Source organism: Colobus angolensis, unplaced genomic scaffold (genome assembly GCF_000951035.1).
Source record: "Colobus angolensis palliatus isolate OR3802 unplaced genomic scaffold, Cang.pa_1.0 Scaffold42, whole genome shotgun sequence".
In the NCBI taxonomy this organism is placed as follows: domain Eukaryota; kingdom Metazoa; phylum Chordata; class Mammalia; order Primates; family Cercopithecidae; genus Colobus; species Colobus angolensis.
In genome coordinates this window covers 559,418-583,354 of record NW_012117599.1, presented here as the reverse complement: position 1 = coordinate 583,354, position 23,937 = coordinate 559,418, and the positions used below count along the sequence as shown (strand labels likewise).

General features: G+C 46.2%; 3 protein-coding genes and 1 long non-coding RNA gene across 4 annotated transcripts in view; 2 read left to right on the top strand and 2 right to left on the bottom strand.

The window, feature by feature from the left end:
* Positions 1 to 4,161, bottom strand: part of LOC105522102 (fumarylacetoacetate hydrolase domain-containing protein 2A-like) — a 9,967-nt gene extending 5,806 nt beyond the window's left edge. Inside the window, exons 1-3 of the mRNA XM_011956504.1 lie at positions 4,145 to 4,161; positions 3,744 to 3,994; positions 2,381 to 2,597 (exon numbers count right to left, since the gene is read on the bottom strand). Of these exons, the coding sequence (XP_011811894.1) occupies positions 2,381 to 2,597; positions 3,744 to 3,994; positions 4,145 to 4,159 (483 nt within the window). The 5' untranslated portion in view covers positions 4,160 to 4,161. The remainder of the gene's footprint in view (positions 1 to 2,380; positions 2,598 to 3,743; positions 3,995 to 4,144) is intronic.
* The window catches only part of GPAT2 (glycerol-3-phosphate acyltransferase 2, mitochondrial), a 41,287-nt gene extending 19,567 nt beyond the window's left edge, over positions 1 to 21,720 (top strand). The window contains exons 18-22 of the mRNA XM_011956501.1: positions 20,230 to 20,361; positions 20,444 to 20,564; positions 20,645 to 20,710; positions 20,949 to 21,004; positions 21,395 to 21,720. Coding sequence (XP_011811891.1) covers positions 20,230 to 20,361; positions 20,444 to 20,564; positions 20,645 to 20,710; positions 20,949 to 21,004; positions 21,395 to 21,511 — 492 coding nt within the window. The 3' untranslated portion in view covers positions 21,512 to 21,720. The remainder of the gene's footprint in view (positions 1 to 20,229; positions 20,362 to 20,443; positions 20,565 to 20,644; positions 20,711 to 20,948; positions 21,005 to 21,394) is intronic.
* LOC105522103 lies at positions 6,878 to 9,695 on the top strand. Its single transcript, XR_001003387.1, has 2 exons — positions 6,878 to 7,982; positions 8,257 to 9,695. It is a non-coding gene; the product is annotated as an uncharacterized LOC105522103 (long non-coding RNA).
* Positions 21,721 to 21,833: 113 nt separating the features above from the next.
* FAHD2A (fumarylacetoacetate hydrolase domain containing 2A) overlaps positions 21,834 to 23,937 on the bottom strand; it is a 12,622-nt gene continuing 10,518 nt past the window's right edge. Inside the window, exons 6-8 of the mRNA XM_011956505.1 lie at positions 22,430 to 22,538; positions 22,209 to 22,296; positions 21,834 to 22,070 (exon numbers count right to left, since the gene is read on the bottom strand). Of these exons, the coding sequence (XP_011811895.1) occupies positions 22,008 to 22,070; positions 22,209 to 22,296; positions 22,430 to 22,538 (260 nt within the window). The 3' untranslated portion in view covers positions 21,834 to 22,007. The remainder of the gene's footprint in view (positions 22,071 to 22,208; positions 22,297 to 22,429; positions 22,539 to 23,937) is intronic.

The following is a 23,937-nucleotide window of genomic DNA, read 5'->3' as shown; positions in this document are numbered from 1 at the left end:
TCATAGACTGCTTATTAATTACAAAAATGGAAATGCGTCTTCACAATGGAGGGACCTAGTGAATGTCAGCTAAACCAAGTGGTCCAATTCTGGGACCACTGACATGAACCTCCCAGTGGGATGCAATGGGAAATGTATAACATCTTCTTTGTAGACCTCTTGATAAAAATGCTTACCCTGACACTAATCATGAAGAAACGACCAGACAAACCCGGGGTGTGAAACATGCTATGAGTCAACTGGATTCTTCAAGGAAAGGGCAGGGAGCGTGCTTGAGATCAGGAGTTGGCAAACTATGGCCAGCTCACCGTCTGCTATAATCAAGTTTGAACGGAAACCCACCATTCATTTCTGTATCGTCCCTGGTGGTTTTCACACTACAACAGCAGAGTTGAATTGCTGCAAAAGAGACCATCTGACACTCAAAGCCTAATATTTACTAATTGGCCCTTGATATGGTTTAGCTGTGTCCCTACCCAAATCTCATCTTGTAGCTCCCATAATTCCAACATATTGTGGGAGGCCCTGGTGGGAGATGACTGAATCCTGGGGGCGGGTCTTTCCCGCACTGTTCTCACGACAGTGAATGGGTCTCACGAGATCTGATGGTTTTAAAAATGGGAGTCTGTCTGCACAAGCCCTTTTCTGCCTGCTGCTATCCGCGTTAAGATGTGACTTGCTCCCTCCTTACCTTCCACCATGATAGGCTTCCCCAGCCACATGGAACTGTAAGTCCAATTAAACCTCTTTATTTTGTAAATGACCCAGTCTCAGATATGTCTATCAGCAGCGTGAACACAGACTCATACAGCCCTTTAAGTAAAAGTCTATGGAACCATGTTCTAGGTTAAAACTACTAAAGAGATATAACTGAATACAATGTGTGGCCTTGGTTGATCACAGAGCAACAAAGTAACCAAATTAAAAGTCATCTTTGTGGCAATTGGATTTCATGTTAAATATTATTCAAGTTAATTTTCTTGGCTGTGATAATGGTATGGTCATGCAAGCCACTGTCCTTATAACATGTCTATTTAAGTTTTTATGCTCCTGATGGAGTCTTAAGTAAAAGGTAAGTGTATGTACAGTATAAACATATGTACAGTTTATGACTAAATTGTCTTAATATTTGCAATGTGTTTTCAAAGATCTCCTTCACCCCACCCATGCAAAAAGTAAAGAAAAATGTGTTTGCCACGTGGAGGGCAGGGAGAGGGCAAGGGAGAGAAAGCAAATACAGCAAAATGTTTACAGTGAAACCAGGTGAAAAGTATATGAGCATTTGCTGTATTATGTTTTCAGCTTTTCTATAATTTCCAAGAAATTTCTAAAATAAAAATTTCAGAGAAAAAGTAACTAGTGTTAGTAAGGGTATACATTGTTGATGGAAGTGTAAGTTGCTTTTACAATTTGCTTAAAGGACAATTGGGAGATTTTCACAAAGTTTTGAAATACTGCCTATAGTTTGATATATTCAAATCCTAAGAGTTTATTCAAAGGAAATAATAAAGCCAGGTGGTGGCTCACACCTGTAATCCCAGCACTTTGGGAGGCTTAGGCGGGCGGATCACAAGGCCAAGAGACCGAGACTATCCTGGCCAACATGGTAAAACCCCATCTCTACTAAAAATACAAAAACTGGCTAGGCGTGGTGGCATGCACCTTTAGTCCCAGCTACTCAGGAGGCTGAGGCAGGAGAATCACTTGAACCCAGGAGATGGAGGTTGCAGTGAACCAAGATTGTACCACTGCACTCCAGCCTGGCAAAAGAGCAAGACTCCGTCTCAAAAAGAAAAAAAACCCCAAAAAAGTAAGTAATAATGTATTAATGGACATGCAAAGTCTTTTCTACATAAGGATGTTCACTGTGACATTTATTTATAGAAGCGAAAAACTGGAAACAGTATCCAGCAGTAAGGTACTCAGGATATAAACTACACTGCACAACACAAAACTCCGTGGTAACCTAAATATGTCACGGAGAATATTTAATGGCATGAGAAAATGCTCCTGATGGAGTCTTAAGTAAAAGGTAAGGGTATGTACAGTATAAACATATACAGGAGTGGAGAAACACTGGGAAGATAGACAGAAAAACACTAATATTGCAAGCCCTGGGCATGGGATTACGGGTGATGTAATTTTTAAATGTTTGTCTCCATTTTACCTACAGTGAAGGTGTATTGCTTTTGTAATCAGGAAAACTCGCACATTAACTTAACTTTTTTTTCCAAGGCCACCGTTAATTACTGAGCGTATAATCCCCTAGTTTCTGCTGAATGTACTATTGAGCAAGGGCTGGCTCCAGCAGGCTGAATACCGAGCTCAGAACGCCCCTGCGATGGCCCAGTGACGAGGGAGGGCGTGGGGAGGCACTGACCTGGCTCTCTGGTGGGAGGACCACCTCATCATAGGGCCCCACGATGGAGCTGGCAAACTTGCTGAAGATGATGGGCTCCTTGGGCACGGGCACGTTCTGTTCTTTGCAGTGGTCCACATAATTCATGCCCACACACACCACCTTATCTGGCCGCGTGACTGGAGCCAGGAAGGTTACCTCCGACCGTGGCAGGACTGGCAACTGGGCAGCCAAGGCTCTGTAGAGACCACAACAGGTGAGAGGGTCTGGCTGGGAACAGGTCAGCAAGCCCGGCAGGCTGGGCAGATCCTGCAGCAGCTACAGGTTTTGCTTTTTGAAATATATTTCCTAGCTCTATCAACCATCGGAGTCAGTATGAAAATCAAGCCGAGCTATTGTCCTTTGATATGAGAGCAGGGCTTTTATTTTTCCAGTGTTGATTTCCTCTCCCGCTTAGGTAACTCATGTTCATGTAAAAGATACAAACTGGAACACACAGAAAGGTCTCCCGTTCCCCTTCTGGTTCCCCTGTTCCCCTGGCTCTTTGCAGCTACTCTACAGATATTCTTCTCTCAGCCTTTTGTATGCACATGACAGCACCAATCTTTACACTTTTGACAAAAACAACTGCTTTTGGAGATCTCTCCTTAACAATATGGAACAATACACAGAGGGCGTCCTCTTTATTGCCTGTGGCTGCATGTTACTGCTGTATAGAGATATACCCAAGCCCCTAATGAGGCACATGGAGGTTTCTAATCTTTGCGGAATATGGCGATATGGGAACATACTGTTAATACTGTGAGCCGTGAAACATTTGTATTTTTTCCCATTTTAATAGATGAAAACAACATCTTAACGTGTTTTTAATTTATTGTTCATCAGCTCCTTAGACCAGATTCTGTAGGTGTCCAGGCTTCAGGGATGCTCTCACCTAATCTAGTCCAAACCCAGGAACTGTCTTGGAAAAAACCTCTCTGCAGTCCTCTCTCCTTGTAGGAGCTGGGAGCCTATATCACTCCCCCGGCTGCATAAGATGCCTTTTAGGACCCCCTGACCCAGACCCGTCAGTCAGTCCAGGACTTCCTTTCCGGAGGAGGCAGTGTGATCAAGTATACAGTCCTGGTTCCAGCACCAAATGTACGGCCTTGAAATTGTTCATCACCTCCCCTAGGCCTCAGTTTTCTCCTCTGAAAACTGAAGATGTTATTACGTAAGATTTCTAAGGCTCTTTTAAGAGAACAGGTGAGAAATAAAAGGTGGGGTTACTCTGCTCCCTTGCCAAGGAGCTACCTGCTGGTGCTGTTTCCCAGAACAGGAATGCAGTGGGAGGTGCGGGGGGACCAGGGCAGCTGCTTCAGGGCGATGCTGCCCACTTACTTACCTCCTTGCCACTGAGAGGGTGGCCTCTCCCTGCTCTAGGAACTGCGTCATCGTCTTCGGGAGTGTGGGGTCAAAGGCATTGAGGTTGATAACCCCTCCACCATTCCCTGTCTCCAGGCCCAAGTGAGGCCCCACCAGGTGGGGTGCCTGGAACTGTACTAGTCTCATGTCTCGGGAGGGTTGAAAGGGCCACTTCTGAGCCTGCAGCAGAGCTGTGAGCCACCTTCTTCTACCAGACACCAGCATCAGAGCCTGCAGAGAAAAACGCAGGATCCAGGAGACGGAGGATCCCGGAGCCATCATCAGGATCCCTGAAATTCCTAGGACTACAGCCCGAGGCCCTTTGTCCCATCAGCCATTCCCTGCATACCACACGGGAAGTGGTCCAGGCTTGTATTTCACCCTGCTATACTTCATAAGGTGAAACTTTTCTAGAGGAGCAACTACTACATGCTAGGCACTAAGTCCCAGGGATTCCAGGGTTCCTTAACCCAGTGCTTTCTGAAAGTTCCCACTGTGCTTGGCTCTGCTGTAGGCACTGGGGAAATAATGTAGGTCAAAGTCAGCCCTGCCATTTCTCCCCGCACAGGTCACAGACGTCAACAAGTGACGTAACATTCAGCTATCAAGGACTAGTGTGAAGGTGGTCAGGGGCCCTACCCTCGTCTAGTTTCTTGAGGAAGTGATGTGAGCTGACCTGGGCTACATGGGCAGGACCAGGAATTGGCTGGGTGGCAGCCCAGCACGGACAAGTGACTGCTGGTGAAACTGGCTTCACAGCGGCCATAAGCAGTTTTTTAAATGCTATTTTGGTCCTGTTAACCTCCTACTTAAGATAGTTTCCACTGCTCACATGACCAAGCTAGAACCTCTACCAGGCTGTCCCAGTCTTCTAGGAGCAGCGCCCCAACCTGCCTCTCCAGATAATAATTATTTCGTTTCTCCTGATAGAGAACAAGTTGCCTGAGGGAAGAGGCTGCAGACAGACAGCAGGGTCTAGGCCTCACAGCTATCACTTGTCATCTCCCTGGGTCCAGGGCACATGTCTGTCTCTTTCACTGCCCAGCACTGTGCCTGGTGCACAGAAGGCTCTCAGTGACTTTCTGCTGAATGAACAAATGACAGAAGCAGGGGCTTGACTTTTCACTACTTGGGAAAGCTTAGTGCTTGTTAACTTCAGGAGACGTGGCTGTGCCTTTCCTCCTCACATCACCTAGCAAGTATCCACAAGGGCCGGGTACAGTGGCTCCCGCCTGAAATCCCTAGCACTTTGGGAGGTGGAGGTGGATGGATCACTTGAGGTCAGGAGTTCAAGACCAGCTTGGCCAACATGGTGAAACCCTGTCTCCCCTAAAATGCAAAAAAATTAGCCAGGAGTGGTGGCAGGCACCTGTAATCCCAACTACTAGGGAGGCTGAGACACAGGAATCACTTGCACACAGGAGGCGGAGGTTGCAGTGACCCAAGAACACACCACAGCACTCCAGCCCGGGCGACAGAGCTACTCCATCTAAAAATAAAAAACAAAAACACACACAAAAAAATCAGAAATTACCCACAGCGCTCAGATCCTGTTTTGAGTCCAAGGCTCTACTTAAAGACAAACACTATTCTTTTGTTCTTAATCCAAGTCTGGCCACTATTTCTTACCACGTGGTGCCTTCACTGAATGGCTCCTTGCTCTTACAACAAAGGCTGTTTGTACTGTAGGGCCTTCTATGCCCAAAAATGTGGAGGCAGCTGAGCCCCAGACTCTTGGTCCTCACCTGGATGATTCAATCTGCCTCGTTCAGTTAAAGACTCTAAAATTAGAGTTAGGTCACCACTCTTGTGGCCCGCCAGTTTGACTAGAAAACCGAGGACTTTGAGTTCCCTGCCCTGCCGCCTTACACAAGCACCAACTGTGCCAAAAGGCTGTTTGAGCCCAAGGGCACACACTCAGACACTCCACACGCTAACATAACAGTAACTGCTGCCGCTGAATGCAAACCATTAAGTGCTCTACCTACAATGTCTGATTTAATTCTTGACAACTGTGGAAGGTAGGTACTATTAGCCCCATTTTACAGACGAAACAATTAAGGTTTAAAGAGGTTAAGGGATTTGCCCAAGGTTACACAGTCCTAGAGCCAGGAGAGGAAGGAGTTGGGATGTGAATCCAAGTCCAGGTGACATAAGTCCTTGGTTCAGAACCTTGTAAGCAAGAAAATCTCGCTTCAAACCCCATCCCCCTATCAAGGACATTTTAACCCAGAATGTTGTGGTGAGAAGTGGGGACCTCCCACAGGAGATCCTCCAGAGGCCCTGCTAGCAGCTCTGGGTGGGGAAACTACAGGCGCCCCCTGGCTGTTGCCCCAGGGACGAGGCTGGTTACCAGCGCTCCAAGAGACCCCCAGGCCCCACTGACCGTTCCCTTCCCACGTGACACACACATGCAGGGTCATTCCAACCTCACAGAGGTGCCCTCGGGTAGCGCGCCCTCCCTTTACAGAAGGGGACACTGAGACTCGAAGGGATGACGTCAGGTGCCCGAGGTACCAGTCAGAAAGTGGCCCTGGGGTTTCTGCAAGAACCACTATGTCACACGGCCCGAGCTCAGTCCAACTCTGCCAGAGTCCGTAAGCAAAGGGGCGGCGACAGGAGGTGGAAACAGTAGCCGGAAACGTGGGTGTGCGCGTCGGATCCCATCCCCCCGTCCACTCGCCTGGAAACCTCCAGTTTCCCCACATGCCCAGCTCCGTGCCCTGCAGTCAGTGAGGCCTCACAAGGGTCCGCCCAGTCCGAACGGTCGGAAGCGGCCTGGGACCTGGGTCCAGCTCCGCCCTCAGCGGGAGGCCTGCGCCAGGGACACCCCTCCGGCCCAACCCAGACCCTCTTGCTCAGCCCACTTTCCCGTAACGCGTCTACCTGGCGGCGGAGGCCGGTCCTCCTGCGCTGAGTTAGGGCTCGCGGGGCCGGACGTCAAGGGCGGCGGGCGCCTGAGCACTGGCACCAGTGACCGCAGCCAGTCCGGGAACTACAGCCGCGGCGAACCCAGGGCGGCTGGGCGCGCACTCCAGAGAGAAGCGGGCGCGTCCGATGACGTCACAAGCAACGGCCACCAGCAGGGCGCCAATCCCGGAAGCGCGGGCCCGTTGCTGGGCGGGCGGCTCCGGGATGTTCGGGCCGCGGGCACAACCCGGCGCCTGCCGCGTCTTCTGGAGACGGTGGCTCTCGGAGCGACTCTGCAGTTGCCCGAGCCCGAGAGTGGGCGCTGCCCGAACGTTTGTCCCTGGGCGCTTCGCTGGCCTCATCCAGTCTGGCCCTGGCCCTGTTCTGGGCCTGGCGCCGTTCCCGGCTTCCCATCGGTGGGGAAAGTGGTGGAGGAGACCGAGGCAGTTGCTGGGTGGCAGAGAATGACTCGTGGCTTCTGATTCTGACGGGTGTGGTTGAGGAGGGGAGGGATGACTGCTCCCGTTTTACTTACGGGGAGCCTGGCGCCAGAGCTATTTTCCCAGAGTGACAGGCGGTGAGCGGTGGAGCTGGTTTTTTGTGCCCCCAGCGCGGGGTTTTTCGGCGCCTCTCGGCAGCACCGCTGGGCGCAGGTGGGGAAGTGGGGAAACGGGGCTCCGTCCGCTGCAGGGGGCGGGCGTGCAGGGAGCGGCGGCTGAACTCCACAGACAGCCACAGCTCAGCTCTTCAGCTGCCGGCTTTGAAGAGTGTGAGGGGCTCTGGGCAAGAGGCCCCCACATTACTCGAGGACCGGATCGTCAAGAGCTTGACTTGCCCCACGAAGGAGTCTGGACCTTGTGTAAGTGCACAGGAGACCGCTGGAAGGTCCTCACTGGCGTGCCATGGCCCGACTTCTATTGGAGAAGTTTTTCTCTGGCCACCCGTCTAAGGAAAGGTGTCTGGGTGGGTGGTGCAGGTGAGAACAATGGTGCTGTGGTGGGTGGCGGAGAAGGTGAGTGTGCACAGGTGTTCAGGAGGAAGAACTGACAGCTCTGGATGACAGGAGGTGGAAGTGAGAAGGAAGGAGGTACGAGGCCGACTCCTGGGTCTCTAGCCCGGTAGGTGCAGGGCCCTTCATGGAGACAGGGCTTCTGGAGGAGCAGCGGGTCTGGGGAGAGGATGGTGAGCTCCGATTTGCATGGGACATCCAAAGGGCACTGAACGGTGGGCAGTCGGAGCCATGGGTCTGGAGCTTGGGACTTCAGCCCAGCTTGCAGAAGGTAACCACAGATACAGAAATGGAACCTGTGTCTGGGCGCGGTGGCTCACGCCTGTAATCCCAGCTCTTTGGGAGGCCGAGGCGGGCAGATGACGAGGTCAGGAGATAGACACCACCCTGGCTAACATGGTGAGACCCCGTCTCTACTAAAAATAAAATAAAAAAAGGGCCGGGCGCGGTGGCTCAAGCCTGTAATCCCAGCACTTTGGGAGGCCGAGGCGGGCGGATCACGAGGTCAGGAGATTGAGACCATCCTGGCTAACACGGTGAAACCCCGTCTCTACTAAAAAAAAAATAAAAAAAGGGCCGGGCGCGGTGGCTCAAGCCTGTAATCCCAGCACTTTGGGAGGCCGAGACGGGCGGATCACGAGGTCAGGAGATAGAGACCATCCTGGCTAACACGGTGAAACCCCGTCTCTACTAAAAAGTACAAAAAACTAGCCGGGCGAGGTGGCGGGCTCCTGTAGTCCCAGCTACTCCGGAGGCTGAGGCAGGAGAATGCCGTAAACCCGGGAGGTGGAGCTTGCAGTGAGCCCAGATCATGCCACTGCACTCCAGCCTGGGCGACAGACCGAGACTCTGTCTCAAAAAAAGAAAGAAAGAAAGAAAGAAAGAAATGGAATCTATGGGGGTGGCTGTGATCACGGGGATGTGCTGAGGAGAACCGGGCACAAGCGTTTCACTAAGCCATAGCTCCCAAAGGCTTTCTGAAAAGTTAAGGTGCAGCCTGGAAGAAAATATGTGCAAAGGCTGTATTTGATAAAAGACTTGTATCCAGAATATAGAAAGAACACTTAAAAATCAATAGATAAAATCCAACAATTCAGTTTTTTAAATGGACAAAATATTTGAACAGACAGTTCACCAAAGAAGATAACACAGATAGAAAATTAGGATGTGGAAAGATGCTCAACATCATTGATCATTAAGGATATGCAAATACAAGCACAATGTGACACCTTCTCGCACCTATACCTACGAGAATGGACAAAGAAGACTGATTATAAAAAGTATTGGCAAGAATGTGGAGGACCTGGGATTCCTGTACACTGCCAATGGGATTATAAAATAGTACCATCAGGATCGAAAACCATTTGGCAGTGTATGAAGAGAGTTAAACATACACCTACCGTATGATCTAGCCATTTCAATCCTGACTCTTGACAGTACTGAATTTTATCTTAGCCCTTTGCTCCTAGAAATAGTGAAGGTTAAGAAATCCCTCCACTCTTTTGTTCCAGAAAACACCTTCCTGGAAAGAAACAGTGACTTCCCATACAACTTGGATAAGACTCCCAGATGCTCCCTTGTTTATCTATGACCAGGCCAGACACAGACCCTCTAAATTCCCAGTCTTGGCATCATAAATGATTAACTGGACTGCTTGTCCCCACAGATCAATAAGAACAAAATACCTGTGACTAAACTTTGGTTCAGATTCTCTCCTCCAAGCCCCTGAGCTTTGGCCCAACCGCAGCCTGTGCCAACCCACAGCCCTCCTGAGGGTCCCTCCTGAGAACAGGCTGTCCGCAGGGTACAACCTACTCGATGGTGACCCTCTTGCTCAGCCCACTTTCCCATAATAGTTCTCTGTAGCCACGTTTACACCTCCCTATACAAGATCAGCCCTTTGTCTAACCTCTCAGACACTTGAAGATCATATCGTCAGACTGTTTCCCTATTGTAATAGTCCCCCCCCACACCCCACAACAATCCTTTTTAATACTCTTTTTACAAAATCCAGATTTATATTTTTGTTTGATAGTAATTACATGAGAAATAAAAAAATACGCTCGTGCAAAGATGTATACAGAAATGTTCACAGCAGGCCTTTTGTAAAGTCTCCCAACTGGAAAGCACCTGGTTTTCCAGTAACAGATGAATGCGTAAACACTGTGTGGCCACACTAGGGAAGGCTTCTCAGCAATAAAAAGGGACAAACTGTTGATGCAGCATGGATCTAGATCAAGATAATTATTCAGAGTGAGAAAGGGTAGTTTAAAAATGAGTACATATGGAATTATTTCCTTTGGATAGAGTATCCTTGGGGGATGTCTTCAAACACCCCCAGTGGATGCACGAAACTGCCAGAGTGCCAAACCCTACATTAGCCATGTCTTTTCCTACACATACCTGCCAGTGATCAAAGTTAATCCAGATGAAGCTAAGCTGGTGCTACACGGTTGCTGTCAATCAGAATACGTTTCTGTTGACCTCTTCCACTCACAAATCTCATGCTTTTTCCACCCTACCCAAGCACTTCTCACACACTGTAGCCTTAACTTTTCCATTTTGAGGTGCGACAGCAAGACTGGCACAAATTTCTTTTTCCTTCTTCACAATTTCATGGATAGAAGATTCTTTCCGTAGATCTTAGCAACCTCATTATGTGATTTTGTTTTCCTGGCAGCCTGAGAGGGGCACATGTTAGCAAGAAGGAGCACAGCCTCCCTGCCAGGTGCTCTGTCCTGCGTGTACCCCGGGCTAGACACACCCTCCTCCGGCTTGCTGTGGTCCTGCTTCACCCTGCGATGCAGGGGCTCCATCCACAGCCCTCTGTCCAGGAGCACCCAGGGTCTGCTTACATTTTTTCAGGGACAGGGAGCTCACTGCTGTGTGGGTGGCTGGGCCCAGTACTTTACGGGGAGGGGGAGAGGAGAGGGGGAGAGTGGAGGGCAACACTGTCCTGGGCCCATTGAGCAGCCCAGGTAACAACGTGCCCTCGGTGTTCCCTATGGCTGGGTAGTCCTTCCTGTCAGAATGTGCTTCCCGTGACAACTAGAAGCCTGTGACTCCTAGCTGGTAGAAATGTCCTCCGCTTGCCCCTGGAGCTGTGCAGAGCACATCTTATCCTGCATTTTCTAAAATGTTTGAATAAAACCAGCGTGTCATTCCTCTGCCGCCTCTCCCCTAGTTCCCTTGCCTTTCTTAGACCTCAGATCATTCTGATAATCTCCTTGGGGTAGATTCAATGACTGTTGGTCATCATCAGCTGTGCCTCTTCCTGCTGGAGGATGGGGTGTTTGCATGTAGCTGAACTGTGGCCTTGCCATGAGAATTGTTTTGGCCAATGCTATGTGGGTAGGAGCATCATAAACCCCTTACAAGGCTTCTGTAAAAGCCAGCCTGTGTTTGTCATGTCTCTTTTCCCTCTGCTACTAGATGGAATGCTCTAAATAAAAACCAGACTCTGTCAGCTTGTGTCCCAGAGTTAAAACGACATGGATCAAGCCACAGCCAACTCACATTGGATGTGGAATGTGAGGGAGATGACACTGAGATTTGGGAGTCTTTTGTTATTGCAGCAAAACTCAGCCCATCCTGACTCATCTGACTCATTTGCCAAAGTCTCTTAGAAACTGGGATATCTCACCTTAAGAAGATGTGAATGGTCTGGAGTAGGATAGTATGCCCAATTCCTTGTCCAGAGATGACGGGAACGTCTATGAATTCAGCATCTCTTACAGAAGCACATCATTTGAGTGCAGCCCATTCCTTATGTACATGAACAGCTGGCAGAAAATGACTTTCTCATTCTTCACCTAAGCAAAACAGCATCTGCATCTGAAGAGACCACTTGCCCTTCACTGGCATTACATTTCATCCTATTGACTCTGACCTATTTCCGTAGGCTGTAGGGCTAACTTTTTGAACATTGTATTATGAAATTTTCAAACACACAAAAAAGTTGAAAATAAAAAGTACAATGAAAACCTGTATACTCACCACCTAGACCTTAAAATTTATATTTTACTGTAGTTGCTTTATCACATGTCTATCTATCCTTCCATCTATCAATCAATCCATCTTGTCTTTTGATGACTTTCAAAGTGAGTTATAGACATCAGTACACTTTCCCTGCTCCCCTCAAACATTTCAACATGCATACATTGGCTAAAGTTCAATATTTATTTGTTTTTTAGGTGTATACAGAGTTCTAGCTGTCCTGTTCCATCCAAAAGGGGAAAAACCAAGAAGCACTTGTGAAGTTAACATTTCAGAGACAGAGGATCACTAAAAGGCTGAGCCTTAACCATAGGACTGTGATTACTCTTCTGCCCTTTGCCACCTTACTATGACATTATTAAAGGGCCTACTAACTGCAGTTCCTCTTACCCAGTACATCATGTCTGATATCAAGAAAAAATTACAAGTCATACTAAAAGGCAAAACACAAAGTTTGAAGAAAAAGAGCAAGCATCAGACCCAGACTCAGATACGGCAGGAATGTTACACTTATCAGACTGGGAATTTAAAACAACTACAACTAATATGCTAAAGGCTCTAATGCATCAAGTAGACAGCATGCAAGAACCTGTTAAGCAGAGAGATGGAAATCCACTAGAGATCGGAAACACTGTTACAGTGATGAAAAATGCCTCTGATAGGCCCATGAGTATACCAGACATGGTTGAAGAAAGACTCTCTAACCTTGAGGATATATCAATAGAAACTTCCAGGACAGAAAAGCAAAGAAGAAAGAGACTGAAAAAGTGAAATGGACTATTCAAGGACTGTGCAACAACTACAGAAAAAAAAATAAATAATAAAATAAATAAATAAATAAATAACATGCACATAATGGGGATGCAAGAAAGAGAAGAGAAACAAAGAGAAAGAAACAGAAAAAATATTTAAAACAATCATAGCCTGAGCAACATAGGGAGACCCCATCTCTACAGAAAAATTAAAAAATTAGCTGGACATGGTGCACACCTCTGGTCCCATCTATTCAGTGGGGTGAGGTGAAAGGATCATGTAAGCCTGGGAGGTCAAGTCTGCAGTGCGCCATGACTGCACCACTGCACTTCAGCCTGGGTGACCGAGTGAGACCATGTCTCAAAAAATAAATAAATCGATGTGGTGGCACACACCTGTAGTCCCAGCTACTCAGGAGGCTGAGGCAGGATGATAGCTTGAGTCGGTACAGGAGTTCTGGGCTGCAGCGCACTATGCCGCCTGGGTGTCTGCACTAAGTTTGGCATTAGTATGGTGACTTGTGGGGAATGGGGGACCACCAGGTTGCCTAAGGAGGGGTGAATTGGCCCAGGTCAGAAATGGAACAGGTCAAAATTCCCTTGCCGATCACACCTGTGGAAGGTTCCAGCCTGAGCAACATAGCCAGACACCACCTTTTAAATAAATCAACAACAACAACAGATGACAGAGGTTTTCACCAAATTAATATCAGGCACCAAACCATAGATCCAGGAAGCTCTGTGAGCACCAAGCAGAATAAATGCTAAAAAAAAAAAACCCACCCAGGCACAGCATATTCAAACTAGAAAAATCAAATATAAATAAAACACTACTGGAGGCCAAGGCAGTTTGATCAGAGGCCAAAGTGGATATATCACTTGAGGTCAGGACTTCGAGACCAGCCTGGCCAACATGGCAAAACCTCATCACTACTAAAAACACAAAAATTAGCTGGACGTAATGGTGGGCACCTGTAATCCCAGCTACTTGGGAGGCGGAGACAGGAGAATCGCTTGAACCCAGGAGGTGAAGGTGGCAGTGAGCTGAGATTGTAACACTGCACTGCAGCCTGGTGACAGAGTGAGACTCTGTTCCAAACAAACAAACAAAAACAAAACAAAACTATTGAAAAAAGCCAGAGGAAAAAGCCACCTTACCTACAGGGAGCAAAGAGAAGGATAACAACTGCCTTCTCCTCAGAAACCATGCAAATAAGAAGGGTGTGAAGTGAAATATTTAACATCCTGAGAGAGAAAAAAATAAACAACCTGGAATTCTGTACCCTGCAAAATTATTCCTCAAAACTGAAGAAATACAGACTTTCTCAGACAAACAAAAATTGAGGGAATTTATTGTCAGTACATGTGCCTTGTAAGAAATATTGAAAGAAGTTCTTCAAAGAGAAAGAAAAACATACAGGTCAGAAACTTGGATCTATATAAAGAAAGAGAGCACTGAAGAAGGAATGAGTGAAGATAAAACAGAAACCGTTATTTTTTAAAAATCTGAATTGATCTAACAGATAACAGTGTTCAAAATAATAATAGCAACAACGTATTCAATTATGTATTCATATATGTGTATGTATATCCACAGAAACATATATACTTAAGTATGCTTTTGTATAAGTGAAATGAATGACAGTAGTGATATAAGAGATAGGAGGCAGGAGTTGGGATTATTTTGCTATTATAAGGTGCTTGGTACAACCCATGAAGTAGTATATGGTATTTGAAAATGGAGTTGCATTAGTTGTAGACGTATATTGCAATTCTAAGGAAAACACTAAAAGAAGTGAAAAAAATAGGGAAAATATTTTTTTTAAAGAAATTGTCTTCATCCATTTGGGCTGCTATAACAAAATACTTTAGACTGTATAATTTATAAATAAGAGAAATTTATTTTTCATAGTTCTGGAGGCTGGGAAGTCCAATATCAAGGCAAGAGCAGGTTTGGTGTCTGATAAGGGCTCACTCCCTGCTTCCAAGGTGGTACCTTCCTGCTGTGTCCTTGTGTGGTGGAAAAGAAGAACAGCCCCCTCTCACCTATTTCATTAAAGCACTAATCCATTAATGAAGGCTCCACCCTTATAACTTAATCACTTCCTAAGGGCCTCACTTCTTATATTCGTGATTAAATTTCAACATATGAATTTTGGGGGAACATATTCAGACCCTAGTAGAAATATGCAGACAATTTATTTATTTTTTGGTCATATAAAATGCTGAATTAAAATAACAAAAGGCAAAAAAAAAAAAAAGAGTGGAAGACAAAAATATAGGAACAAATAACAAGGCAACAAATAGAAAAAACAGTAACAGATACGGTAGATATTACTCTAGCAATGTCAATAATCATTTTGAATGCCAATGGTCTAAATACACCAACTAAGACAGAGATTCTGCAAAGCAAAAAAACTATCAACAGGGTAAATACACAACCTATAGAATTAAAGAAAATATTTACAACCTATGCATCTAACAAAACTCTAATATCTAGAATCTATAAGGAACCTAAATCAACAAAGAAAAAGCAAACAACCACATTAAAAATGGGCAAAGGACATGCACAGACACTTCTCAAAAGATATCTGCACAGCCAACAAGTATATGAAAAAATACTCAATATCAAACCACAATGAGATATCATCTCACAGCAGTCAGAATGGCCATTATTAAAAAGTCAAAAAATAACATGCTGTAGAGGTTGTGAACAAAAGAGAATGCTTATACACTGCTGGTCAGAATATAAATTAGTTCAGCCACTGTAAAAAGTAGTCTGAAGATTTACCAAAGAACTTAAAACAGAACTACCGTTCAACCCAGCAATTCTGTTCCTGGGTGTATATCCGAAGGGATACAAACCATTCTACCATAAAGACACATGCAGGCATATGTTCATCGCAGCACTATTCACAGCAGCAAAGACATGGATTCAACCTAGATGCCCATCAATGATAGACTATATATACACAATGGAACACCACAGAACCATAAAAAAGAATGCAATCAATGTCCTTTGCAGCAACATGGATAGAGCGGGAGGCCATCATCCTAAGTGAATTAACACAGGAACAGAAAACCAAACAATGAATGTTCTCACTTATAAGTGGGAGCTAAACACTGAGTACACACGGACACACAGAAGGGAACAACAGACATCCGGGGCCTACTTAAGGGTGGAGGATGGGAGGAGGGTGAGGATTGAAAAACTACCTATTGAGTACTCTGCTTGTTACTTGTGTAACAAAATGGCCAGTACACCAAACTCCTGTGACATGCAGTTGACCCACGTAGTAATAAACCTTCACATGTACCCCTTGAACGTAAAATAAAAGGTGGGAAGAAAGAAATAAAATAAAATAAAAGAGATTGCCAGAGTAGATTAAAAAATCTGACTCAACTATATGTAGTCTACAAGAAACCCATTCTAAATATAAAGATGCACCTAGATTAAAATTAAATGGATGGTGAAAGATATACCATCCTAATACTTATCAAAAACATCCCCAGAATATCTCCATTAATTTCAGGCAGAGCAGACTTGAAGAGCAATAAAAGTTATCAGAGATAAAGAGGGACATTACATAAGAAAAAGGAGTCAATTCTCCAAGAAGATATAACAATCCTGAATGTGTATATGCCCCTAACAACAGAGCATAGAAATATGTGAGGGAAGAACTGACAGAACTGCAAGGAGAAACAGGTGAATCCACTACTAAAGTTGAAGACTTCAACACTCATTGATTAGAAATCGGCAGACCAAGCAGGCAGAAAATCAGTAAGAACATAGTTGAACTCAACAACACCGTCAATCAGCAGGATATAATGACCATCTACTTCATCCAATAACAGAAAATTACACATTCTTCTCAAGCTGGCATGGAACATTCACCAAGATACCACGTTTTGGGCTATGAAACACACCTTAACAAATTTAAAGAATATATGTTATATACTGTGTGCTCTCAGACCACAGCAGAATTAAACTACAAATCAGTAAAATAAAGACAGCAGGAAACCATCAAATTACCTGGAGATTGAACAATACTCTTTTAAGTAATATCTGGGCCAAAGAAGAAATCTAGGGAAATTAAACAAGATTTTGAACTAACGAAAGTGAAAAGATAACTAATCAAAATGTGTGGGATGTAGCAAAAGCAGTGATTAGAGAGAAATTTATAACATTGAATGAATTAAAGTGATTATTAGATTCTATATTAGAAAAGAAGAAATGTCAAAGATCAGTAATATAGGCTTCCACCTTAGGAAAATAGAAAAAAGAACAAGTTAAATCCAAAGTAAACAGAAGAAAGTAAATAATAAAAATTAAAACATCTCAATGAAATTGAGAACAGGAAATCAGTAGAGAAAATCAGCAAAATCAAAACCTGTTTATTTGAAGGTAGGTGAAACTCATAAGCCTCCAGCCAGGCTAAGAAAAAAAGGAGACACAAATTACTAATATGAAAAATGAAAGGGGTGACATCACTAATGTCCTTTTATGGATATTGAAAGAATCATAAAGGAATATTATGAAAAACTTGATGCCCACAAATCTGATAACCTAGGTGAAATGAAACAATTCCTTGAAATACACATTCTGTCAAAACTCATTCAAGAAGAAATACACAATCTGTGCTGGGAGATGGTGGCTCATGCATGTAATCCCAGCACTTTGGGAGGCTGAGGAGGGAGGATCTCTTGAAGTCAGAAGTTTGAGACCAGCCTGGGCAATAGTGAGATCCTGTCTCTACAAAATAAAAAATGTGATGGGTATGGTGGTGCATGCCTGTTGCCCCAGCTACTTGGGAGCTGGAGGTGGGAGGATTACTTGAGCACAGGAAGTCGAGGCCGCAGGGAGGAGTGGTTGCACCACTGCACTCCAGCTTGGGTGACAGAGTGAGAGCCTGTCTCAGAAAAAAGAAAAAGGAAAAAAAAGACAATCTGAACAGGTCTATCTGTGTTAAAGAAACCAAATCAATAATTAATAACCTTTCAACAGAAAGCACCAGGCCCAGATACGTTCACTGGTGAATTCTACCAAAAATTCAAGGAAGAAATTATGTCAGTATTCTACAGTCTCTTCCAGAAAATAGAAGCAGAGAGAATACTTCCTAATTCATCCTAAGATGCCAGTAGTACTGTAGTACCAAAATCACATGAAGCCATTATAAGAAAAGAAAACTATGGGACCAATATCTCTCATGAACATAGATGTAAAATTCCTCAACAAAATACTAGCAAGTAGAATCTAACAATGTAAACAAAGAATTATACACCAAGACCAAGAGGGATTTATCCCAAGTATGCAAAGCTGGTTTAATATTCAAAACTTATTTAGATATATAAATTATCACACCAACAGGCTAAAGAAGAAAAATCACATGATTATATTAATAGATGCAGAAATCACTTTTGACAAAATACAACACCCATGATAAAAAAGAAAACTCAGTAAACTAGTACTAGAGGGGAACTTCCTCAACTTGATAAAGAATATCTGCAAAAATCCTACAGCTAACATTGTACCCAACAGTGAGAAACAGCTTTCCTGCTAAGATCAGGAACAAAGGAAGCATGTCTCCTCTCACCACTCTTTTTCAACACTGTGCCAGAGTGTTAGCTAATGTGATAACACAAGAAAGGGAAATAAAAGGTATACAGATTGGAAAGGAGGAAAAAATATACTCTCTGTTTGCAGATGACATGTTTGTCTATATAGAAAATCTGAAAAGAATAAAAAAAAATTCTAGGCTGGGCGTAGTGGTTCACACCTGAAATCCTAGCACTTTGGGAGGCCAAGGTGGGTGGATCACTTGAGCCAAGGAGTTTGGAGACCAGCCTGGGCAACATGACAAAACCCTGTCTCTACCAAAAATACAAAAATTAGCCAGGCATGGTGGTGTATGCCTGTAATCCCAGCTACTCGGAAGGCTGAGGCAGAAGAATCGCATGAGCCCGGGAGGCGGAGTTTGCAGTGAGCCTAGATCACACCACTTCACTCTGGCCTAGGTTACAGAGTGAGGCTCTGTCTCAGAAAAAAAAAGAAAAGAAAGAAAAAAAGAAAATTTAAAATTAGAAAATTAATAAGTAATTATACCAAGGTTGCAGGATACAAGGTTAATGTACAAAAGCCAATCACGTTCCTAGATACCTACAATGAACAAGTGGAACTTGAAATTAAAACACGATACCATTCAGCTAGTATCATACTGAATGGGGAAAAACTGAAAGCCTTCCCTCTAAGATCTGGAACACAACACAGATGCCCATTTTCACCACTATTGATTCAACATAGGACTGGAAGTCCTAGCTAGAGTAATCAGACAAGAGAAAGAAATAAAGGGCATGCAAATTGGTAAAGAAGAAGTCAAATTATCCTTGTCTGCAGATGATATGATCTTGTATTTGAAAAAACCCTAAAGATTCCACACAAAAAAACATTAGAACTGATAAACAAATTCAGTAAAGTTACAGGATACAAAATCAACATAGAAAAATCAGTAGCATTTCTAGATGCCAACAGTGAACAATTTGAAAAAGAAATTAAAAGAGTAATCCCATTTACAATAGCCACAAATAAGATCAAACACCTAGGAATTAGCCAGAGAAGTGAAAGATCTCAATAACAAAAACTATGAAACACTGATGAAAGAAATTGAAGAGGACATCCAATAATGGAATGAAATTCCAGGATCATGGATCAGAAGAATCAATACTGTAAAAATGTCCATAATACTCAAAGCAGCCTACAGATTCAATGCAATCCCCATCAAAATACCAATGACATTCTTCACATAAATAGAAAAAAAAAATCCTAAAATTTATATGGAACCCTAAAAGACCCAGTATAGATAAAGCTATCCTAAGCCTAAAGAACAAAACTGGAGGAATCACGTTACTTGACTTCAAATTATACTACAGAGCTATAGTAACAAAAGCAGCATGGTACTGGCATAATGACAGACACATAGACCAACGGAACAGAATAGAGAACCTAGAAACAAATCCACACACCTACAGTGAACTCATTTTCAACAAAGATACCAAGAACACATACTGGGGAAAAGACAGTCTCTTCAGTATATGGTGCTGAGAAAACTAGATTTCCATATGAAGAAGAATGAAACTAAATCCTAGACTTCTGTATCTTGTCATATGTAAAATCAAATCAAAAGTGTTTAAAGACTTAAAATATTGAACTATGAAATTACTACAAGAAATCATTGGGGAAAATCTCCAGGACATTATTCAGGGCAAAAATGCTTTCCTGCCTTCCTGCCTTCCTGCTCTCCTTCTTTCCTTCTGACAGAGTCTTGCTCTATCACCCAGGCTGCAGTGCAGTGGTGTATTGTCTGCCCACTGCAACTTCCACCTCCTGGGTTCAAGCCTTTCTCCAATCTCAGTCTCCCAAGTAGCTGGTATAACAAGTGTGTGCCACCATGCCCCAGTAACGTTTGTAGTTTTAGTAGAGCCAAGGTTTCACCATGTTGGTCAGACTCGTCTTGAACCCCTGGCCTCAAGCAATCCGCCCCTGTAAGTGTCACAAAGCACTGGGATTACAGGTATGAGCCACTATACTTTGCTCAAAAATTTATTTAGCACTACCCTACAAACAGAGGCAGCCAAAGCAAAATTGGGCTAATGGGAGCACATCAAGTTAAAAAGCTTCTGCACAGCAAGCTCTTGGGTCTCTGGGTCTGCTTTTACTGGATTCACCGGCATGTACCTGGTCTGGGGGTATAGGGTTGATCCCTGGCCAGCCCGTCAGAGACCTATGGCCCCATGGCCCCTAGACCCCAGGCTCCCGGTCAGCCTGTGACACAGGGCGACAGCGACTGAGCAGGAAGCTGCTGTGGAAACCGAGTGGGGACTTTACTGATAGTGACAGTGATGACTTTGAAGAGGCTGAGGGCCGGTACTTCAGGGTGTGTTTCAAGAAGCCGCCCCTGGAGGGAGGTGGTAGGGAGGTGGTGGGGAGCTGCGCTCATCCCGGCCTGTCCCCCTCAGCTCAGCCAGCAGTCACACTGCCCAGACTTCTTTCTCTTCCTCTGCCGCCTGCTCAGCCCACTGCTCAAGGCCTTTGCACAGGCTGCCGCCTTCCTCCACCAGGGCCAGCTGCCCGATACTGGTGAGGCCCTCGTTCCCTTGCAGTCCTCAAGGCAGGCTGTCCGTGTAGGGCGCCAGGTCTAGGTCTTCTCTTTTCTGCAGAGTCGGGCTACACAGAGCAGCTGTTCCAGTTCCTCCAGGCCACCGCCCAGGAAGAAGGGATCTTTGGTGAGTCCCAGCCAGTCAGCCCAGGCTCCTGGAGCAGGGGTGTTTGCTGGTGCTTGCTGCCCCCTGCCGGACAGTGACAACCCCACTCTAGAAGGAGCGCTGCAGAGTTCAGAGGGTCTTCTGTCCAGTCTGAGCTCTATCCCTCCCTGGCTGCTGCTTTACACAGGAGGAGAGAATCCTGTGCCCAGTGGCTCCCTGTCCTCCCTACCTAGAGCCTTCACCTCTCTCTCCTCTCCAGAGTGTGCGGACCCAAAGCTCGCCATCAGTGCTATCTGGACCTTCAGAGACCTAGGGGTGAGAGGAGCCAGTGTCACCATCTTCTGTCCCCCTCTTCCCACCCCGATAGCCTGGCTCAGGGAAACCCAGCTATGTGCCCATCACCCCACAGGGCTGGCCTGATGGTGTCTCATTAAGACCCTGGGATTTACTTGGTGTCTTCCAGCAACAGACGTGGTGATGGGTTGGAGAAGATGGGATGGTTTCCTGCCTCTTGGTCTCCCAAATCACTGGTTCATCCTTCTAGGTGGGGTATTAGGGCTGCTTTGAGGCAGCTTTTGCACAAACACTGAGGTCGAAGGGGCCAGAGGTCCCGCGGCAGGTTTCTGGGGGACAGGCTTGGCCGCTGGGCCCGGTGGACACAGTCTCTGTGCTGAGGATACTCATGGCCCATCTTCCATGGCCCAGGTTCTGCAGCAGATGCCGAGCCCTGCAGGCCCCAGGCTCCACCTGTCCCCTACTTTTGCCAGCCGGGAGAATCAGCAAAAACTAGAACAGTTCATCCGGCAGTTCATTTGTAGCTAGAACTGTGAGAAGGAGCCTGTGCCGAGACTTCTCCGCCCCAACACAGCTGTGTCGTAGAGCCAGAAGACGGAGAGGAGGCTGCGAACCCTTAGCTGGTCTATAAATATAATCGTTGAGGCTTGACTGTCCCTTACCATCTCTTGCTTTCTCCCGCCTTTGATGTGATAAACAAGGGGACCAGACAGGTTGTCTTTTCCCAAGCCCAGGAGTATCTTTTTGGCGTATGCGTGTGTATTTGCTCTCTTCTTCCCCAGTCCCACAAAATGCCCCGACTTGTCCCATGAAACAAAGTCCAAAAGAAGACAAACAGCAGAAGCCAAGCTGCTGCTTCGGCCTGACAAATTTATTGAAGAGAGCTCTGTCCTTCTCCCTTCTACCCAGAAGAGGCGGCTTGCAGGGCTGGCACCTGCCCATACCTGTCACTGGGCCTTTCCCTGGGCTAGGCCGAGTGGGAGCAGATGCCCCCATCCTGTGTCCAGGGCCTGTGCAGGAGCCATCACACCACCTTGTTGATGATGACACCTAGTTCTTCAATCTCACACTGGACTTCATCCCCCTTCTGCAACAGAGCAGGCCGTGAGGGTGTCAGCCCTTCCGTCAGACACACGCACATCCACACAAGCCTGTACTTCTCAAGTCTGAGCCAAGCCTGCCAGGCCTTCGGGGCCCTTGCTCTCTTTCCTTTTTGCTAACCTACCTTGAGAAACACAGGAGGTTTCCTGAATACACCGACACCTGGGGGGGTCCCAGTCAGGATGACATCCCCTGGGTAAAAGGTGACAAACCTGGAGCAAAGCAAAAGGACGCGGTGAGACCAGGGGCTGGCCGAGGTGGCCACAGCCAAGAGTGGAGGGCTCAGCTCAGCCTCCATATGTGGGTGGATGGAGTGGGACTGGCAGGACAGGCCCTGGCACTCACTGGGAGACCCAGGCTATCAGGTCCTCCGTCTTGAATACCATCTGGTTGGTGTTGCTGCTCTGGACCACTTCCCCGTTCACTCGGCAGCAGATCTTTAAGTTGTGTGGATCTGAAATGCAAAGACGGTACCTTGGGGTTATCCCTTTCCCCCCTCAAACCCTCCAGTATTTCACAAACACAACCGTAGCGGAGCTTTGTGACTTGCCAGGGGACAGGGCTTTGTGCCCACATTGACTCAGTGCTCTACGTTAGAACTTTCTGTATAGACATTGGCCTTTTCAGGCCTCCCTGCATCCCTATCAAGAGCACCAGGCAGCAGTCACAGGGATGAGTTGAGAGGATGTTCCAGCCTCTGAAGAGGGAGAGAAAAATGGCTCGGGTTTTTGCCTTGAAAAAAAAGGGGGTGGGGGGCATCTGTCTACAGCATAGGATGACACCCGTAGATACAAAAGTGCCTCCTGGGCAGGGCCAAGCCTGGTGCTCATGCCTGTAATTACAGCACTCTGGGAGGCCAAGGCATATGAGAACTGATTAAGCTCAGGAGTTCAAAGCCAGCCTGGGGAACGTAGTGAGTGCTTCTCTCTATACAAAAAAAAAAAAAAATTAGCCAGGCGTGGTGATGCATGGCTGTAGTCCCAGCTACTCAGGAGGCTGAGGCGGGAGGATCGCTTAACCCTGGATATTGAGACTTCAGTGAGCTGAGATTGGGCCACTGCTCTCCTGCTTGGGTGACACAGTAAGACTATTCCAAAAGAAAAGAAAAAAAAAGAAAACAAACACACAAAAAAGACTTAGCATCTATAAAGCAGTGAGGTAATGGTTCTAGCCAGGACAGTGAAGCCTCGTGTACTGGACGCTAGAAGGGGAGGATTAGTGTAAGAACATCCTGGCTAACCAGCACTTTCAACTGCTGGTGGTGGTCTTAGTGTTCTACCCCCCTTAAGTAGAGCGGCTGAAACACAATTTAACTTTCCTGCGGACTCTGCATGAGGTGCTGTGAGGTAATGAGGTCTTTGGCATCCTGGCATGGCTGGCCCACATGGACACCCCCCACCACCACCTCCACCACAGTTGTGGGCGGCTGTGTTAAGAGGCTGCGCTCTGCCCTCTGGGGCACTGCCCCTGTCCTGGCGCTGTCTCCTCACTGTGTGTGGTCAGTGCTGTTCTGTTTCCACCATGGCTGGGTGAGTCACACTGGCTGTCGTCTCCTGTACTGTGGAAGATGCCAGGGCCTTGTGATAACGATGCTCCATGATGCTCAACTTAGATCGTTTCAGATGGTGGCAGCCACAGGAAGCCCCATCCACCCATCAGCTCAGTGTTGTTTGTCATTTACTTCATGCAGTTTCACATCCTCTGCAGTTGTGTTCCCTCTAGGGGCCTTGGGGAGGAAGCCCATGGGAGAACTCATGGCTGAGGGTAAGAGACTTGCCCTGTGTGGAGTCAGCAGTGAAAGGGTGGCCAGGGAGGGCAGGTGCCGCATGTACCTGAACCCACGCTCCTCCCTG